We start from the raw sequence: 15,399 nt of genomic DNA, 5'->3' as shown, positions 1-15,399 counted from the left end.
AAGACATCTCTTCCTCAACTGGAGAGCAGACTTCCAGGCCCCTCTTGAGTTATGAACGTATAATTCAAGATAAGTCCTAATTATTGCTTTTGCACCCAAGTTTTATACTGCATCAGCTCTCGCTTAATGCCCAGTTACACAAGCAAAGGCTTATTTTACTATGTGCCGTGCCTTGTTCACTTAGGCCACAGACTTTTTTTGTCTGAGCTTGTGTTAAAGATTCTGAACAAAGAGTGTGGCTAGAATCTTGCACTAGGATCTTGGCCCTTAAGTGACTTAGACTAGGACCCAGTTTTGAGAATTATACAGTAAACCCTCAAGTTTTGTGAAGATTGCGTTTCTGCACCTCTCTGGTAGACAGTGCACCAGCCTAGCAACCTTGCCAGCACTTGCAGAAATCCACTCCCCTGGAAAGAGTGGCACACAAACTGTTCAGTGAGAAAATGGGCAAGTCCCTTCATTCTCCCAAATACTTTTGGGCTATGCTCTGGTCCCTTGGCATTTACTATCCAGCACAGAAGTGTAGACTGCAACAGCAGCCTTTCCAATCCTGCCTCCATCTCTCTTACCTATGCTACAAGCAGGAGGTGCCACATAGCATCACTCACAATTACAGCACTTCTCTGCTTCCGCCGCATCAGCTCATCAACCTGTCCCAGTAGCAATCAAACCAATAGTTTTGATGTGCTGGGTGGGAATTACAAATCTCTCCTGATGCCTCCTGTGGTGCCCTATCTAATCGTTGTAGTTGTTCTTAATCTATTTTTCCAGCATTGGTGCAAGAGCCCCTCAGACACCTGGTTACTGCAGATTATCCATCGGAATATTCAACAGAATTCTTGTCCTTTCTTTCTCATTTCCCTCTAACCTGTATTTCTCCAAGAAACCCTCCCACCTGTGTATCCTTCAGTAAGAGACCAATTTTCTCCTCCTCAGTGGCTCCATAGCGCCTGTCTCTCCTCATTACAGGGCACAGGACTTTATTAAAAATACTTTTTCATCCCAAAGATGTGTGGAAGGTGCTGTTCCATTTTGGACTTTGAAATACTCAACATCTCTATCAGGAAATCCAGATTCCTTATCATGGCAATGGCATTGATTATCTCTTCCCTTGTCAAGGGAATCTGGTTCACAGTGCTCATTAAGGAACATGCTGTTTTCCAAGGAGCCATTCGCTTAATCCACCTGAAATTTCTCTGCTTCTGGGTAGGACACCAGCATTACAAATTCTAAGTCCTTCCCTTTGGAATAGTGATAGGTTTGTAAGTCTTCATGAAAGTCCTCAGTGTTGTATCAGCTCCTGCATCTTCCCCGATCTGGACAACTGCCTTCTCGTACTGCTGCAACAGGACCTCATATCAATCACCCTTGCTCTTTGAGCTTTCCTCACCTCTCTCGGGATTTATGTCAGTGAAAAATCAGAGTTTGTCCCTGTGCGGATGATAAGTTTTATTGGAATGTGACAGACTCTGTTGTGACACAAGCCTTCCTTCTGGCACTTCATCATGCAGATGACCATAATTGCATGCTCGTGCCACAACCCACTCACTGCTAGCTAACATCTCTTTTTAGCTTCTTAGACATGTGATGACTTGTACTGTGGTGATACTGCTCACCTTTCTATGTGTTCCCTACAGCTGTGGCTCCTCTCAGTCTACAGACCATGCAGCGATCATTTAGATGCCACAGTTCTTCAAAAGATGGTTCTGGCTTTCTTCTCATGGTAGACTGACCCTCTCATGATCATGGTCAGTACCTCCTTGACCCTTCAAGACACCATCATGATGGTTGCATCCCTTGTGGGTGGGAGAACCCACTTACTTAAACTGTCACACAAACTAGGGTGGTCTTCTGGTCATCTCAAGAAGTCAGGATGCACGTAAGCATCCTGGAATTCAGAGCAATCTGTCTTTCATAGCAGGCCTTTCTCTCTTTCCTCTTGTCCCAACATAGTCAATTATACAGGCTGGTATCTTGCTGTCTGCCCTGAGTTCGTTCACCTTTGGAACGGATGCTTTGATGTATTTTGGCATGTTGATCAATTTAATACCAACTTGTATCAAATTGAAAATATGGCTTTTTAATGGAAAAAATGATGCAAACTTAACTGCAGGCACAGGGCAACAGAAACATACTGATATTAAAATGGTCATATGTATGTGTGTGGGCCTGTGTCTGTGTATAAAAATAAACTGAATTAATAAAAATTACACAGCTATTTCTAAAATGAGCTAATTGAAATGTACAGTGGTATTCATTTTCATTTTGCTATCGTGCTGTACTTAAAGAAAAGATTATAGATCAGTATTGTTTTAAATATAACTTGTCAACTGGTGTTATATTTGCTGAAAAATATATTTACTGTTAAACTCAACATATTAGTAAGAGGAAATTTGCTTAAACTTTTGTTCTGCTATCTGGAGTGGATATGATGTTTTCTCAGGTATACAATACATCTGTTTTGAGAGACACTGAATCTGTATTATGTTAATACTTACATTGTGCTAACATTTTCCAGACTGCAAGCCAGTCAATGCTTGGAAGGATTTTTTGGGTATATGTTTTATTAGCATAGATTTTCTGGTGTTATATTTACTGAAAATGTGGGCAGAAAATTAAAAAATACCCATCAAAATGTTTTAACAAACTTTAAAATGTATTTATATGATAGTCAGGAAGAAAAAAAACAATTGAATATTAAAATTGTGACAGACTTATGAAAGTAAGGAAATCTCAAATTGAGGCTGATAGTCTATTTAGAAATAGTTATAATGCCTCCTTCCCTTTGTTCCAAAACACTTCAACAGGCATACATAAAGGACAAAATATATCAGACCTTGGCTTTGAGCTTCTTAGCTGATACTAGGTTTCTTCACATTGATGATAATTTTTAAGCATAAATTTTGTAATTTTTTATTAATTGATATAGCCGTTCCTGTTGCTGGTGTTAACATTGAAGAGCACCTTCAGCTACGGCAAGAGGAGAAGCGGCAGCGTGTAAACAGGAGACATAGATTAGAGGAAGGGAGAGGTAAGAGACTATTTGTTACTGAGGTAAGGCAAAAATAAGGATAAATGCACACCTTTTCTAAAAATGGCTTGAGCATTCTGAAATGGGTGTTTTTTCCATTTAAAATCTGCCAAACATGAAATACAATTCATGCTAGGTTAGTCTGAGTTTTAGACATATGGTAAATTATGAAAAAATGTATATATTGGTAAAAATCTGTTTATCAAAATTAAAATATTAATCTTGAATGTTAGTCTTAAATAGCTTTTTAGACATTCCATTTTCATCTTTTATCTTCTACCATTCGAAAAAAAACTTAGTAATGTGGACACTAATCCAGTTCCAATATAATAAACGGGGAGAGAAAGCAGAAGGAGCCAGAAGCCTGCCTAATACTCTTGACCCCTGTAGGTGTGTTTGAGTTTTTGGACTCAGTTCATATAGGACAAACTTCTGTGGGTTTTCCTTTTGTTTTCACTGTTCTTCTCTGTTTTAATAAACAAGTAAGTTCTTAAAAATTGTGTTTTTAAAAGAATACATGAAGACAGTATCTTATGTACATCAGGACTTATTGCAACTTGTCATTTGACAATTTTTTGATATACATCTTTAAAATACTTAGGGTATACTGTGATGAGTGATTTAATTGAAAATGAGAAGTTTTTTTTAGGCTGGTGCAATTCAGCATGTAGTTGCAGGTGCCAAATGTGCCAACATATTTGTTAAACTCATGATATTAGCAAGAGGAAATTTGCTTAAACTTTTGTTCTGCTATCTGGAGTGGATATGACATTTTCTCTGGTATACAATACATCTGTTTTGAGAGACACTGAATCTCTATTATGTTAATACTTACATTGTGCTAACATTTTCCAGACTGCAAGCCAGTCAATGCTTGGAAGGATTTTTTGGGTATGTGTTTTATTAGCATAGATGTGAGAAGTCACTCATTTTCTTCCTTTTTTTAAGTGTTAAAGTTAGTGGGTGTTTGTAGTAGCTTCCTATCCAAAGAAGAAATGGGCTTTTTTCTCTTATGTTTGAAGTGGAGAACAAAGGATGACTTCTTTGAGTTAGTGGATCTACCTTATTTTGCAGGTCTCTTGTCATGAGCCAAGTGGTGGATAAGGAGATCTACGTCAGAGAAGTGTGCTGATTTAGTAAATTTGTTTTTAAAAAACTACTGAGTTAAATTGGTGTAAAGGAAATTAGACACACTTCCATTGCCTTATCTATAGCTTATATGATTAAGTTAAACAGCTATCATTAAAGCAAGTTAAAGTCATTAAAGAAAGGATTAAGTATGTTAGTGTCTCTTCAGGAGGGGATTGCACTAAATGAACTTGATAGCTTTTTTAAAATTAATATACCAGTGCAATTTTATAATGTAGAAAAGGCTGTCAAAATTCAGTAGTACTACTGTCTGGTAGTCCAGTGAATAGAATTGCTTTGAGAATTTGGATTTCTTGAAGCCTGTAGAGATGGGTGTAGGAGGGAAATCAGCTGAGAAAATAGATCTGGGCCTTTGATTAGGCAATTAGACTAGTTCTGCTATGAGTTTCACCTCAGAGGCACACGGTCACACTCAGAACACTAGAACTGTGGTGTTCAGTGCGACATCACTGGCTACAAAAATGTTTGTAGTCTTTGATTTATGAAAGAATAGGCTCCTCTGTTGTGCAGCTGTTACTGATAACTCTCTGGATAAGGCTGCAGAGCTGTTGTCAGATAGGTATTTGATGCAACCTGAGCAAAGGGAGCTATGAAGATATTGTGAGGAGAAGTACAAGTATTTCCTTCCCAAAATCTTACTCATCAGAAAGTGTTCATTTAGTGCGTGTGCCAAAAATGGGAATATGATGGCGGCAACTATGAAGGTCTTCAAGTACTGTTCCTGTGACTGCACCAGCCTAAATGTATACACATCCTTGTGTCTAGGATCTGAGACTTTCAGTAGTACTGCCCATTTGGGCCACACATGCATTCCTTCCTTCTTGCACTTTGTTTGGAGGTCTAAAGCACTCTGCAGTCAAGCTGCCCTTTGTTCCTTTTCCCAGTTGCCCTTGGCCTGAGATGGCATCCCTAGTACAGCCCTTTCTAACGAGTTCTTCGTGTCTTTGTTCTCATTTTTCATAGTGTTTCAGTTAGGATTTTGGTCATTCATAGTTGATTCTGTTCTTTCCTTTTTGCTTTTTTGTTAAAGTTGTCTTCGTTATTATTGCCCCTTTGATTAGAATAGTAGTTTTTTGCATTTCTTCCCTTCAGGGTAGTGATCCCTGTGAAAGGGGTTATTCCCAGATTTCTCAAGTTCACCTTGGGCCTCTGCTTCCTGGGGACCCCCCCCCCCCCGTGATGGGCCCTGCATTTCCATTTTTTTGCCTGGAAGAGGCACAAGTTCCCCAGAAGTATATGTATTGCCTTAAACTTAAGGCACAGAATCAGAAGAATCATGAGCTGAAATTAAGATGCAGAACATTGGGAAGCTCAGTTTCAGATCCTAGTTCTGGGGCCCTGATTGGACAGTGGTTACTGTTGGTGTCAGCATCAGCAACTCTATACTCCCTGGTAGTTATCAAGAGAAAACTAACAGATTCTTCGTGAAAGGATGCTAAAAGCACACTTTAAGTTAATCTAATAAGGAGTCACCAAAAACAAGGTCCATATGAAATCATTAATTTAGGTACCGACAGGTGTGTGACCTGTGACACCCCGAGGCCTCTGGTAATGTTGTCACCAGGAAGCTTAAGGACCCGCAAGCATAGGACTGAACAAAACCGCATTGCAAGATAATAGGGTAAAGAAAACATTGAAGCCTCAAAGATGTTACCAGCAGTATCAACTAGTCATGTGGCACCAAGTACGTGGTCACTGACATAATCTATGTCACATCCTGATTTATGTTCTCCAGAACAGTGTTATCCCAGCACTGACAACATAATCTAAAATGGCACTGATGCAAATCTCTCCCATAATGCTGATGCAAGTGACTTCCATGATACTTTGGATACTGGTACTGCTGAAATTTAGATTCTCCAGAGCCAAGTGTCTGACACACCAGAATCTCCACTGCTGCATACTGATTCCATCACAGATCACATTTCACCCCTTGGATGTGCAAGCAGGACCTAATCATTTGCCATTGCCTCCCAAGCCTACTGAAGTTTGAGATCCTACTCCACCTTGGGACCTCAGCCTACTGCTTCAGTGTGTCAGTGGTCTCTTGTTTGACCTGGTCATTCATACATCTGTCCATGAAAATGGCCTTTCTTGTGACCATCATATCCACTAGACAAGTGGAGGAAATAGAGCTTCTCATGGGGCACATTTCTGTACAGTCTTCTTTGAAGGTAGTTATGTTAAGACCACATCTAAAGTTCCTACCTCAGATACCTTACTTATTTTACTTACTTACATTTTCCCATTCCATATTTCTTTCCCAAGCCACATGGGAATAAATGAGAGGGCATATTCCACATGCTAGAAGGGTGCTAGCCTTCCATATTGAATGAACCCAAATTTTCAGAAATTCACCAATATTATTCCATTCTCTTGCAGAAAGATCAAAGGGATCAGCTATATCTAAAAAAAATTTTAAATAGATTTCCAGTTGTATTAACCTTTGCCATTATGAGCATGGTTTACAAATGCTGCTAGGGACTAGAATGCTCAAAACAAGAATGCTTTCCAACTCCTATAGCTTTATTACACATTATAGCAACCAGGGACGTTTGTAAAGCAGCAACCTGGGTATCAGCCAATACACTCACCAAGGATTATGCAATCACACAGGATTCAGCAGATGCCCTGTTAGGACTGACTTTTCTGTCATCTTGTGACTGTTTAAGTAGCAGCCTTCACTGCCATATTCACTGTTGTCATATAATTATGGTATGTTTTTGTACAAAGTGTGCCATCCAAGGGATCATTTTAAAAGTTTTGAGCTGTTAAACATTAAAGTACTGTTAGGTTGGATGTTGCATCATAGTATGTGAAGTTATGAAGTATTATGAGATAGTCAAATATGTATTTTGTGCTGTTGGGAACACTCATGGTCTGCCTTTCAGTTACAACAGAGGAGCAACCGTCACTGATCAGATGGTGGTTAATGGGTCATTGACGCACAATATGCTACTCTGTAGTCTTCTCTCAGAAGGGATGAAGACTGGTGGGGTGGGCTAGCAAATATGACAGCAAGGAAATTTGCGTCTGGAAGAGTATATGAGAGAGAGTCATTGTCATTTGGTCTTTCTCCCTCATCCCCCACCATCTCAGCAGCTGGAAGAGCACCTGCAAGGAGACAATTTTGAACTTGGGAAATTTGGTCCCAGTCTGGAAAGTGAGGAACTGTCACCTGCTTGTGTATTCTGTGAGGTTGAGACATTGCTTGATTCCAACCTTGAGAAGTTGTTTGTTAGATTTTAAGCACTATTTCTGTTTTGTTTCTGAGATAACCAGCTCTGTTCTTTGTCTTTGCTACTTGTAATCATGTAAAATCTACAGTATATTTTAACTAAACCAGTAGGGTTTTGTTTGAAGGGATAAGACAGGATTTGGCAACCTGTGATTCTGGGCACTGCCACCGCTGACTCCTCTTGTGGCTCTAGCGGCTGCTGCCGATTAAGCAAAAAAACTAAATTCAGGTGCCAACTGTTAAACCAACTGAATTTAGCTTTTTTTTTTTTTTTTTGTTCAAGTGGTGTTAGCCTCCAGAGACACTGAGCAGTCAGCTGCGGCAGGGAGCCCTGGAAGAGAAAGCTGGCAAGTCAAGGGAGCTGCCTGTGTTGCACATGGGGGAAGTCACCCTGCAGGAGAGCTGGGGCATGTAGGGGTGGTGGCAGCATGGAAGATCAATGATGGAGTGTGGAGCTCATTGGCAGGCAGGTTAATCCTGGGGATTGCAGGGTGGGTTTCAGGCTGAGAGGTGTTAAACCTGGGGATGGTGGGGGGTGGGGCTGAGAGTGGTTAAACCTAGAGATGGGGGCGGTTTGTCTTATACGGGTAAAGTTTGGGGGTCGATCTGGGGGTTGAGGCAGTTAAAGCCTGGAGGTGGGGGTACCTTAACTTTCTAACTGGTACAAATCGCGTGCATGCACTGCTCTTAAAATAAGAGTGACAAAAAGTACAGTTTGAAGTTATTTAAGGACTGTCTCGTATCCACATGCATTGGGGCTCTTGAAGTACTGATTTTATAACTGAATTTGAAAAAATGGCTCCTGTTGCTCTTTCAGTTACAGGCGTCTGTGCTAAGAGAATCTCAGCTCAGATTACAAAGTCTGGTGTATGTCCAGGTTCCGCTAAAGAAATGGTAAACTAGGTAACGAGCTTACACCAACCAGGTTTCTGACCAGTACAAGATAGCGCAGTTATGGGGTGCTGGGCTGGGAGTCTGTTGGCGAGGGCTGAAGCCTCTCTATTAATGGCTTATGAGTGGCTGAGAGATGATTTATGTAATTTGTTCGTGTGTGTTCCTACCTACGGATTCTTGTGTAAATGCAGTGCCAGTCAGATACTTGTAACGTTACATCAGTAGCATGGGTTGGTGGTTTTGAGGATTCAGTTGTCTCACTGTCCAGGTTGCATCTCCATAGTGATGCCCAGTGGACTAAGTGTCTGTGGTGATCTCCTCAGATCTTGGTGATGGTGGTGGTTAATGTCTCAGCTTCAGTTCTCCTAATTTGCCTTGACTGGCGATAGTGGGGATCGACATCAACCTTCTCTAAGTACTCAGAGTCTGAGGCAAAGCCAGTCTTAAGTTGTTATTCTGATCTTTGTCAGACTGACACTTTGGCTGTGTCTACACTAGCCCCAAACTTCGAAATGGCTACGCAAATGCCCATTTCTAAGTTTACTAATGAAGTGCTGAAATGCATATTCAGCGCTTCATTAGCATGCGGGCGGCCGCAGCACTTCGAAATTGATGCGCCTCGCCGCCGCGCGGCTCGTCCCGACGGGGCTCCTTTTCGAAAGGACCCCGCCTACTTTGAAGTCCCCTTAGTCCCATGAGCTCATATGCATTTCAGCGCTTCATTAGTAAACTTCGAAATGGCCATTTGCGTGGCCATTTCGAAGTTTGGGGCTAGTGTAGACGTAGCCTTTCTGGCAGGAAAACAGGCAATAAAGTAGTCAAAGGTACTGTCCCAGGACTTATGGTGCAGCAAGATTCCATTCACATTGTTTTACCTGAGTTTAGTTTTTACAGTTGTTCCACTGAATTTTTTAAAGTTCATGTTTGGGGTTATAGTAATATTTTATTGAAGGAAGTCTGGCATTTTCAGCCAGAATATTTTCAGTTCAAAGATTGTTCTGTTATTTCTTGCAAGAGTGAGGGAAACTTATTTAAATTCATAACAAAAAATCCTGTGGGCCCTTATAGACTAACAGATTTATTGGAGAATAAACTTTTGTGGGCAAAGACCCACTTTGTCAGACACATCTGATGAAGTGGGTCTTTGCCCACTAAATTTATTTTCCAATAGATCTGTTAACCTATAAGTTTCCACAGGACTTCTCGTTGTTTTTGTGGATGCAGACTAACAATGCTACCCCCTGCAGATTTCCAAGACCAGCATCGGATGAAGTGAGTCTGTGCTCATGAAAGCTCATGCTCAGAACTTTTCTGTTAGTCTGTAAGGTGCCACAGGACCATTCGTTGCTGTTACAGATCCAGACTAACATGGCTACCCCTCCGATAAATGCTACCCCCGACACTTATTTAAATTTGATTCCTAAAAAGTAATTAAAATGTATAGAAATTGGTGCATTGTAAGGTACAGTAAGAGTAAATGCTCCTTGTTTACTTTTAAGTTTAGTACTTAGCCGTGTGTTTGACCCAGGAACCCTTAGATTACCCTCACTGTGATACAAAATTGGTGCTTAGTGTAATTTAAATGTAGAAATTGGTTTGCTTAGAGAGCATGGGTAGGCAAACTTCATAGCCTGAGGGCCCCATCTGAGTATGGAATTTGTATGGTGGACTGAGATGGGGCAGGAGTGCTCATGAGGTATGGCATTGGGTGGGATCAGAAAGGAGCTTCTAAAGTGGTGGCACCATAGGACTCCTAGGTGTCCTGCTGACAGTGACACCAATGCTGTACCAGGCACTGTCATGGGCAGAGGCACCCAAGGTAGTACCCCAGGTTACTTTCAAAGCTCTTGAGGGTGGGTCTGGATGGGATCAGGTAGCTGCTTCATACAGTAAACAGAGTGGCCAGTGCTCGTTCACTGAGATTGAGTGAGCAGCTATTTGATATTTTATTTTCTCCGCATTGTTTGTGTGTTGATCCAGGGCTTATATACGCCGTGCTAGTCAAACCCTGCTAAGAATATGGAATGATTATATAATCATAGAATAGTTGTATTAGAAGCAAGATCAATAGGTCATCTTGTCCAACCCTGTCCGCTCGTGTCAAGATTAAGTGTTAACTAGACTATCACTGACAGTTCTTTGTATAAGTGACTTTTGAAATTCTTCATTGATGGAGATTCCACAATCTCCTTGGGCAATTTATTCTACTACTTAACCATGTTGACAGGAAGCCTTTTCTAATGTCCAGCCTAACCCATTATTGCGGCAGTTTATCCCACTGCTGCTTTTCTTATCAGAGACTGAGACAAATTTCTCTGCCTCTTTCTTCTGATTACCTTTTATGTGCTTGAAAAATGTTACATCACTTCTGTCTTCTCTCCAGATGAAACCCACTTTTAAAAATGTTCTTTCACAGGCCCTTTAATATTTTTTGTTGCTCTTCTCCAGACTTTCTTCAGTTTGTACCTCTTTATTGAATTGTGTCATCCAGAATGGGACACAATACTCTCGTTAAGACCTGATCATTGTTGACCAGAGTAGAATAATTACTTTTGCTCTTGCTTATGACACTCTTGCTAATGCATCCCAGAATGATGCTTGTTTTTTCTGCAACTATGTTACATTGTTAACTAATGTTTAGCTTGTGATCCTCTATGACCCCACAGATCCCTTTCTGCAGTACACCCTCCTAGGCAGGTCTTTCTCATTTTCTATATGTGCCACTGATTGTTCCTTACTAATTGGATAACTTTGCCTTTGTCCTTATTGAATGTCACACTATTGACTTTGTGTCTTTTCTCCAGTTTGTACAGATCATTTTGAATTTTAATCTTATCTGCTAGAGAACTTGCAACTCCTCCAAGCTTGATATCAGCCACAAACTTTATAAGTGTACTTTCTATGCCAGTATCTAAATCATTAATGAAGCTATTGAACAGAACTGGAACCAAAACTGATTTTTGCAGATACATACTTGATAAACACTTTCAGCTTGACAGTGAACCATTCCCAGAATGTAGTTACCAATGAATTTTGCACCCAGCTTATAATAGCTCTATCTAGGTTGTGTTTCCCTAGTTTGTTTATCAGATGGTCATGCGAAAGAGTATCAAAAACTTTACTAAGGTCAAGAAATACCACAGCTACCATTTTCCCCTGCGTACAAGGCTTGTTATCCTGTCAAAGCTATTTCTAGGTTTCTTCAAATTGATTGCTAATTTGTTTGCTCCATTATCTTTCCAGGTGTTGAAGTTAAGCTGACTTGTTTGTGGTTTCCTCAGTGGTCCTTATTTCCCTTTTTATAGATGGGCATTATATTTGCCCTTTTCCAGTCCTGTGGAAACTCTTCCATCCTTTATGACATTTGAAAAATAATTGTTAATAGGTGAGATACCTCCTCAGTTAGCTGCTTAGTCTAAGATGTATTTCATAAGGTCCTGGTGCCTTAAAGACTTGTACCTTGTATAAATGTGTTCTTTGAACTTTAATGTGTTCTTTGAACTTATAGTATCTAATCCTACATAATTTTCGCTGGCGTTCACGATATCAGAAGTCCAATTGCTGATAGCTCTTTTGATCTTTTTCCCCCATGGGATTTTCTGTGGTGCTCATCAGAATATTTGACAGCTTCTCAAACACTAATTTATTTAATTTCACAACACTTCTGTGCGGTGAGAGGCTATTGTCCTTTTTATATGTGAGGAACTAAAAGCACAAATATTAAGGTGAAAGGTGTCCACTTATTTTGGATGCCCAGCTTCGGAGAAACAGTATATGATTTATTAATATATTTATATTGCACTTAGTGCATTTAAGGCACAGCTCCCATTGACTTTATTTTGTAGCTATTAATCTGCAACATGTTTGTGAAACAGTCCCAAGAGTCTCAAGCATTGTTCCCTCTAATTTTTTTTCTGCGTGTGTCTGGAGTAAATTTTATGTGCACCAAGGCGTAGGGATGTTCACCAGCACTAGAAGTACATGCTGCTAGCTGTGGTTGCTCAGCTAATCAGCTGGGGGTGGGGTGGACATTTGACTCTCTTCTGGGTGGCCACCCTAGCACTCAACTTACAGGAAACGCTAACCGCAAATTGTGCATTCTTAAAATGAGGAACAAATAATTAGTAAAAATCTGTGAAAAGCGTTTGGTTTTAAATAACTTGCCTAATATTATGTAGAAACTCTTTGGCAGAGGCAAATGTGGAATCCAGATTGCCATATGAGTAGTAGTTGAGCCTGTAATCATGAAATTCTCCCTTCTTTTGCTGCAATACTCTGACTCCTCGACTACATAGTTTAGCAAAAGATGAGGCAGAAACTCTCCAATTAAACGTCCTTCTGCACAATCATCAGAGAGGTAGCCAATTTAGTCTGTATCTTCAAAAACAAGTAGTAGTCCTGTGGCACCTTATAGATTCAGACGAACATCTAATGAAGCGGGTCTTTGACCACAAAAGTTTATGCTCCAAAATAAGTCAGTCTATAAGGTGCCACAGGACTACTTCTTACTTCTACGCAACCATGATTCATCTTAGATCAGATTTATCATGTGCAGAGAATGAGGCAGCAGTCCTGTGGAGAAACTGATAATGTAATAATTAAAGACTGTATGACACTGCTTATGCACAAGATAAGCCATCCAATTAAGCAGATCAAAACAGCAGAAATGTGGCACTTTAAAGACTAACAAAATAATTTATTTGGTAATGAGCTTTTGTGAGACAGACCCACTTCATCAGATCAATCTCATTTCCAATACAGACTCACATAAGTAGAGGACCAAAAAATAAAATAAAGCAATAAAAACTGACACAGGGGGATGGGTCCCGAGGGGGGATGTTAATTGTCCTGACTGAGATAATTATGAGCATCAAAGGAAGGGAAACAGTCCTTGTAATGTGTGAGGTAATTGATGTCACTGTTCATACCATGTGTTAATGTGTTGCACAGAGTACAGACTAACACAGCTACCTCTCTGTTACCATCCAATTAATGTTGTCCAACCTCAATTCTGGCATTTCCTAACTTTTGAGTGCTTGACTTTTCAATCCCGATCTTCTAATAATTGTGTTTTTCAAAAAGCTATGAGGTTAAAAACAGAGTCTAGAAAAAAATCCAGAAATTACCTCATTCACATGTTCCATCAGCAGACTTGACCCTCAAAATCTCCCCTACAGATCTCTGCCTCTAGGTTTTTATCCTTCTCTGTCTCAGCCCCAGAGGGGGATGAGGGACTTACTGACTCGGGATCAGACTTTTAGGGCTTGTCTACGCTAGCTCCCTACTTCAAAGAGAGCATGGTAAGTAGGGTGTTGAGAGTTTATTAATGAAGTGCTGCAGTGCATGTGCAGCACTTCATTAAATAGCTTCCCCCCTTGGCAATTTCAAAGTGCACATGCACCGCAGCACTTCATTAATAAACTCCCAACACCCTATTTACCATGCTCCCTTCGAAGTAGGGAGCTAGTGTGGAAAAGCCCTTAGTGTAACTTATTTTTGCAGAGAAAACCTAGTTAAAACTGTAATCCTGGGATCTTTTAAATAAATACTTCAGATGTAAATATATTCTCCCAATTGTGTCCTTTGCAAGAAACATTCATAAAATAATTTGTAAGATTTGAAACATTCCATTGTTAATATGTCAGTATAAGAAACCACCGAAATACCTAGTTCTAGGTTACTGCTTCTCCCTAAAGAATGGCTGTAGGTAGTTGATAATTATACAAGAATTTCTGAATTTCAAATGAGGAAATGTGACCAACCTTATAATTTTCTCTGTTTTAGCTTTGACATGGTGATATTTAAACATTTTGTGCCAACTGAATACTTTGCAGTATAATAGAATAGCCTGCAACACAAGGTACATATAATATTTTTAGTGATAGGAGAGAGTGCTAACTATTTAGGGCTGAATTCTTTTTCAGCTAAGAACTTGTATACAGTAGTCCCTCAAGTTAGGCGAGGGTTGCGGTCCTATGCAACCTTGCATAACTCAAATTTTGCATAAGTCATGGGGTGGCTTTTTTCCCTGGCGGAATGCTTGTTTTCCAGCCGGGGATGCAGCAGGAGCACCTGGAGCTCCTTTTGAAAGGTAAGTCCTGGGTTTGGGGGGAGTGGGGCAGCAGTTGAGGAGAGTTAAACCTGACGGTGGGTTGGGGCAGTGGGATGTGGGCAAGGGGTTAAGCCTGAGGTGGGGTTAGGGGGTGGGGTTAGGGCTGCAAGGGAGTTTGGGGGGTGGAGTTGAGTCAGAACTGCTGGGCCCTATGGGGGATTGAGCTGGAGCTGGGCATGGAGGTGGCAGGGTGGGAGTGGTCCTGGAGCTGGAGCCAGGTGTGGGTTGGGGGGTGAGCTGGGAGCTGGGGCAGCGTGCGGATGGTAGGGGTGTGTTGAGCTAGGGCCGCATGGGGCAGTTTGATCCGGTGCTGCACAGGGCCAGGGTGGGTTGAGCTAGGGCTGGGGGATCAGGATTTTGAGTTGCACTTAACTCGCACTAATGCTAGTTAAGCCCAACTCAAAATCGCACTATTTTGAGGGATTACTGTGATCCCATATGCTTTAGTAAGTTTACATGTTTATAAATCAAGGCAAAATCTGTGTCTTATATGAGAAGATTATTCCATGTTCAAATATTTTGGTCTGGTCTTCAAGAAGTATCAAATTAACTTATTTTTAACCTTGTAAAGTACAAGAATAATGTAGAATTAGAATCATTTTTCACTCTTTGATTTATTTTTTATTTGAACACACTGTTTTCATTTTGTCAGCTATCCTATGCATGTGCAAATGTTTCTCCTCAGGCCCCCTTCTATTTCCTGGTCCTATTTTTATGAATCAGCGAGAGCAGGCTCTAGCCAGAATCAGACCCCATCCAGCACAGCTAAAGCATAAACGGGACAAGCACAAAGGTATTTGGTCTTCCTTACTGACTAGGAGGAACATATGCCAATCCTCCCAGTCATTTCTTCCATCCACTGAATCTTTGTTTTCAGAGATATGCACAAAAATTATTCTGCTCTTTCCTTGTTAGTCTTCTGTAACCTGAGGAGAAAGAAAACACACTTTATATGTTTTGTTTCTTTAAAAATAC

At 40.6% G+C, this 15,399-nt stretch overlaps 1 protein-coding gene across 7 annotated transcripts in view; it reads left to right on the top strand.

Moving 5' to 3' along the window:
* The window catches only part of MYCBP2 (MYC binding protein 2), a 354,939-nt gene that overhangs the window by 107,263 nt on the left and 232,277 nt on the right, over positions 1–15,399 (top strand). For all 7 annotated transcript variants that reach the window (XM_074989094.1, XM_074989085.1, XM_074989075.1 and 4 more), the window contains exon 17: positions 2,930–3,031. In XM_074989094.1, the coding sequence (XP_074845195.1) occupies positions 2,930–3,031 (102 nt within the window). The remainder of the gene's footprint in view (positions 1–2,929; positions 3,032–15,399) is intronic.

The sequence above is a fragment of the Carettochelys insculpta genome, chromosome 1 (genome assembly GCF_033958435.1).
Source record: "Carettochelys insculpta isolate YL-2023 chromosome 1, ASM3395843v1, whole genome shotgun sequence".
NCBI classification, from domain to species: domain Eukaryota; kingdom Metazoa; phylum Chordata; order Testudines; family Carettochelyidae; genus Carettochelys; species Carettochelys insculpta.
Note: the sequence above shows the minus strand (reverse complement) of the source record. Positions and strands in the feature narration are given on the sequence as shown.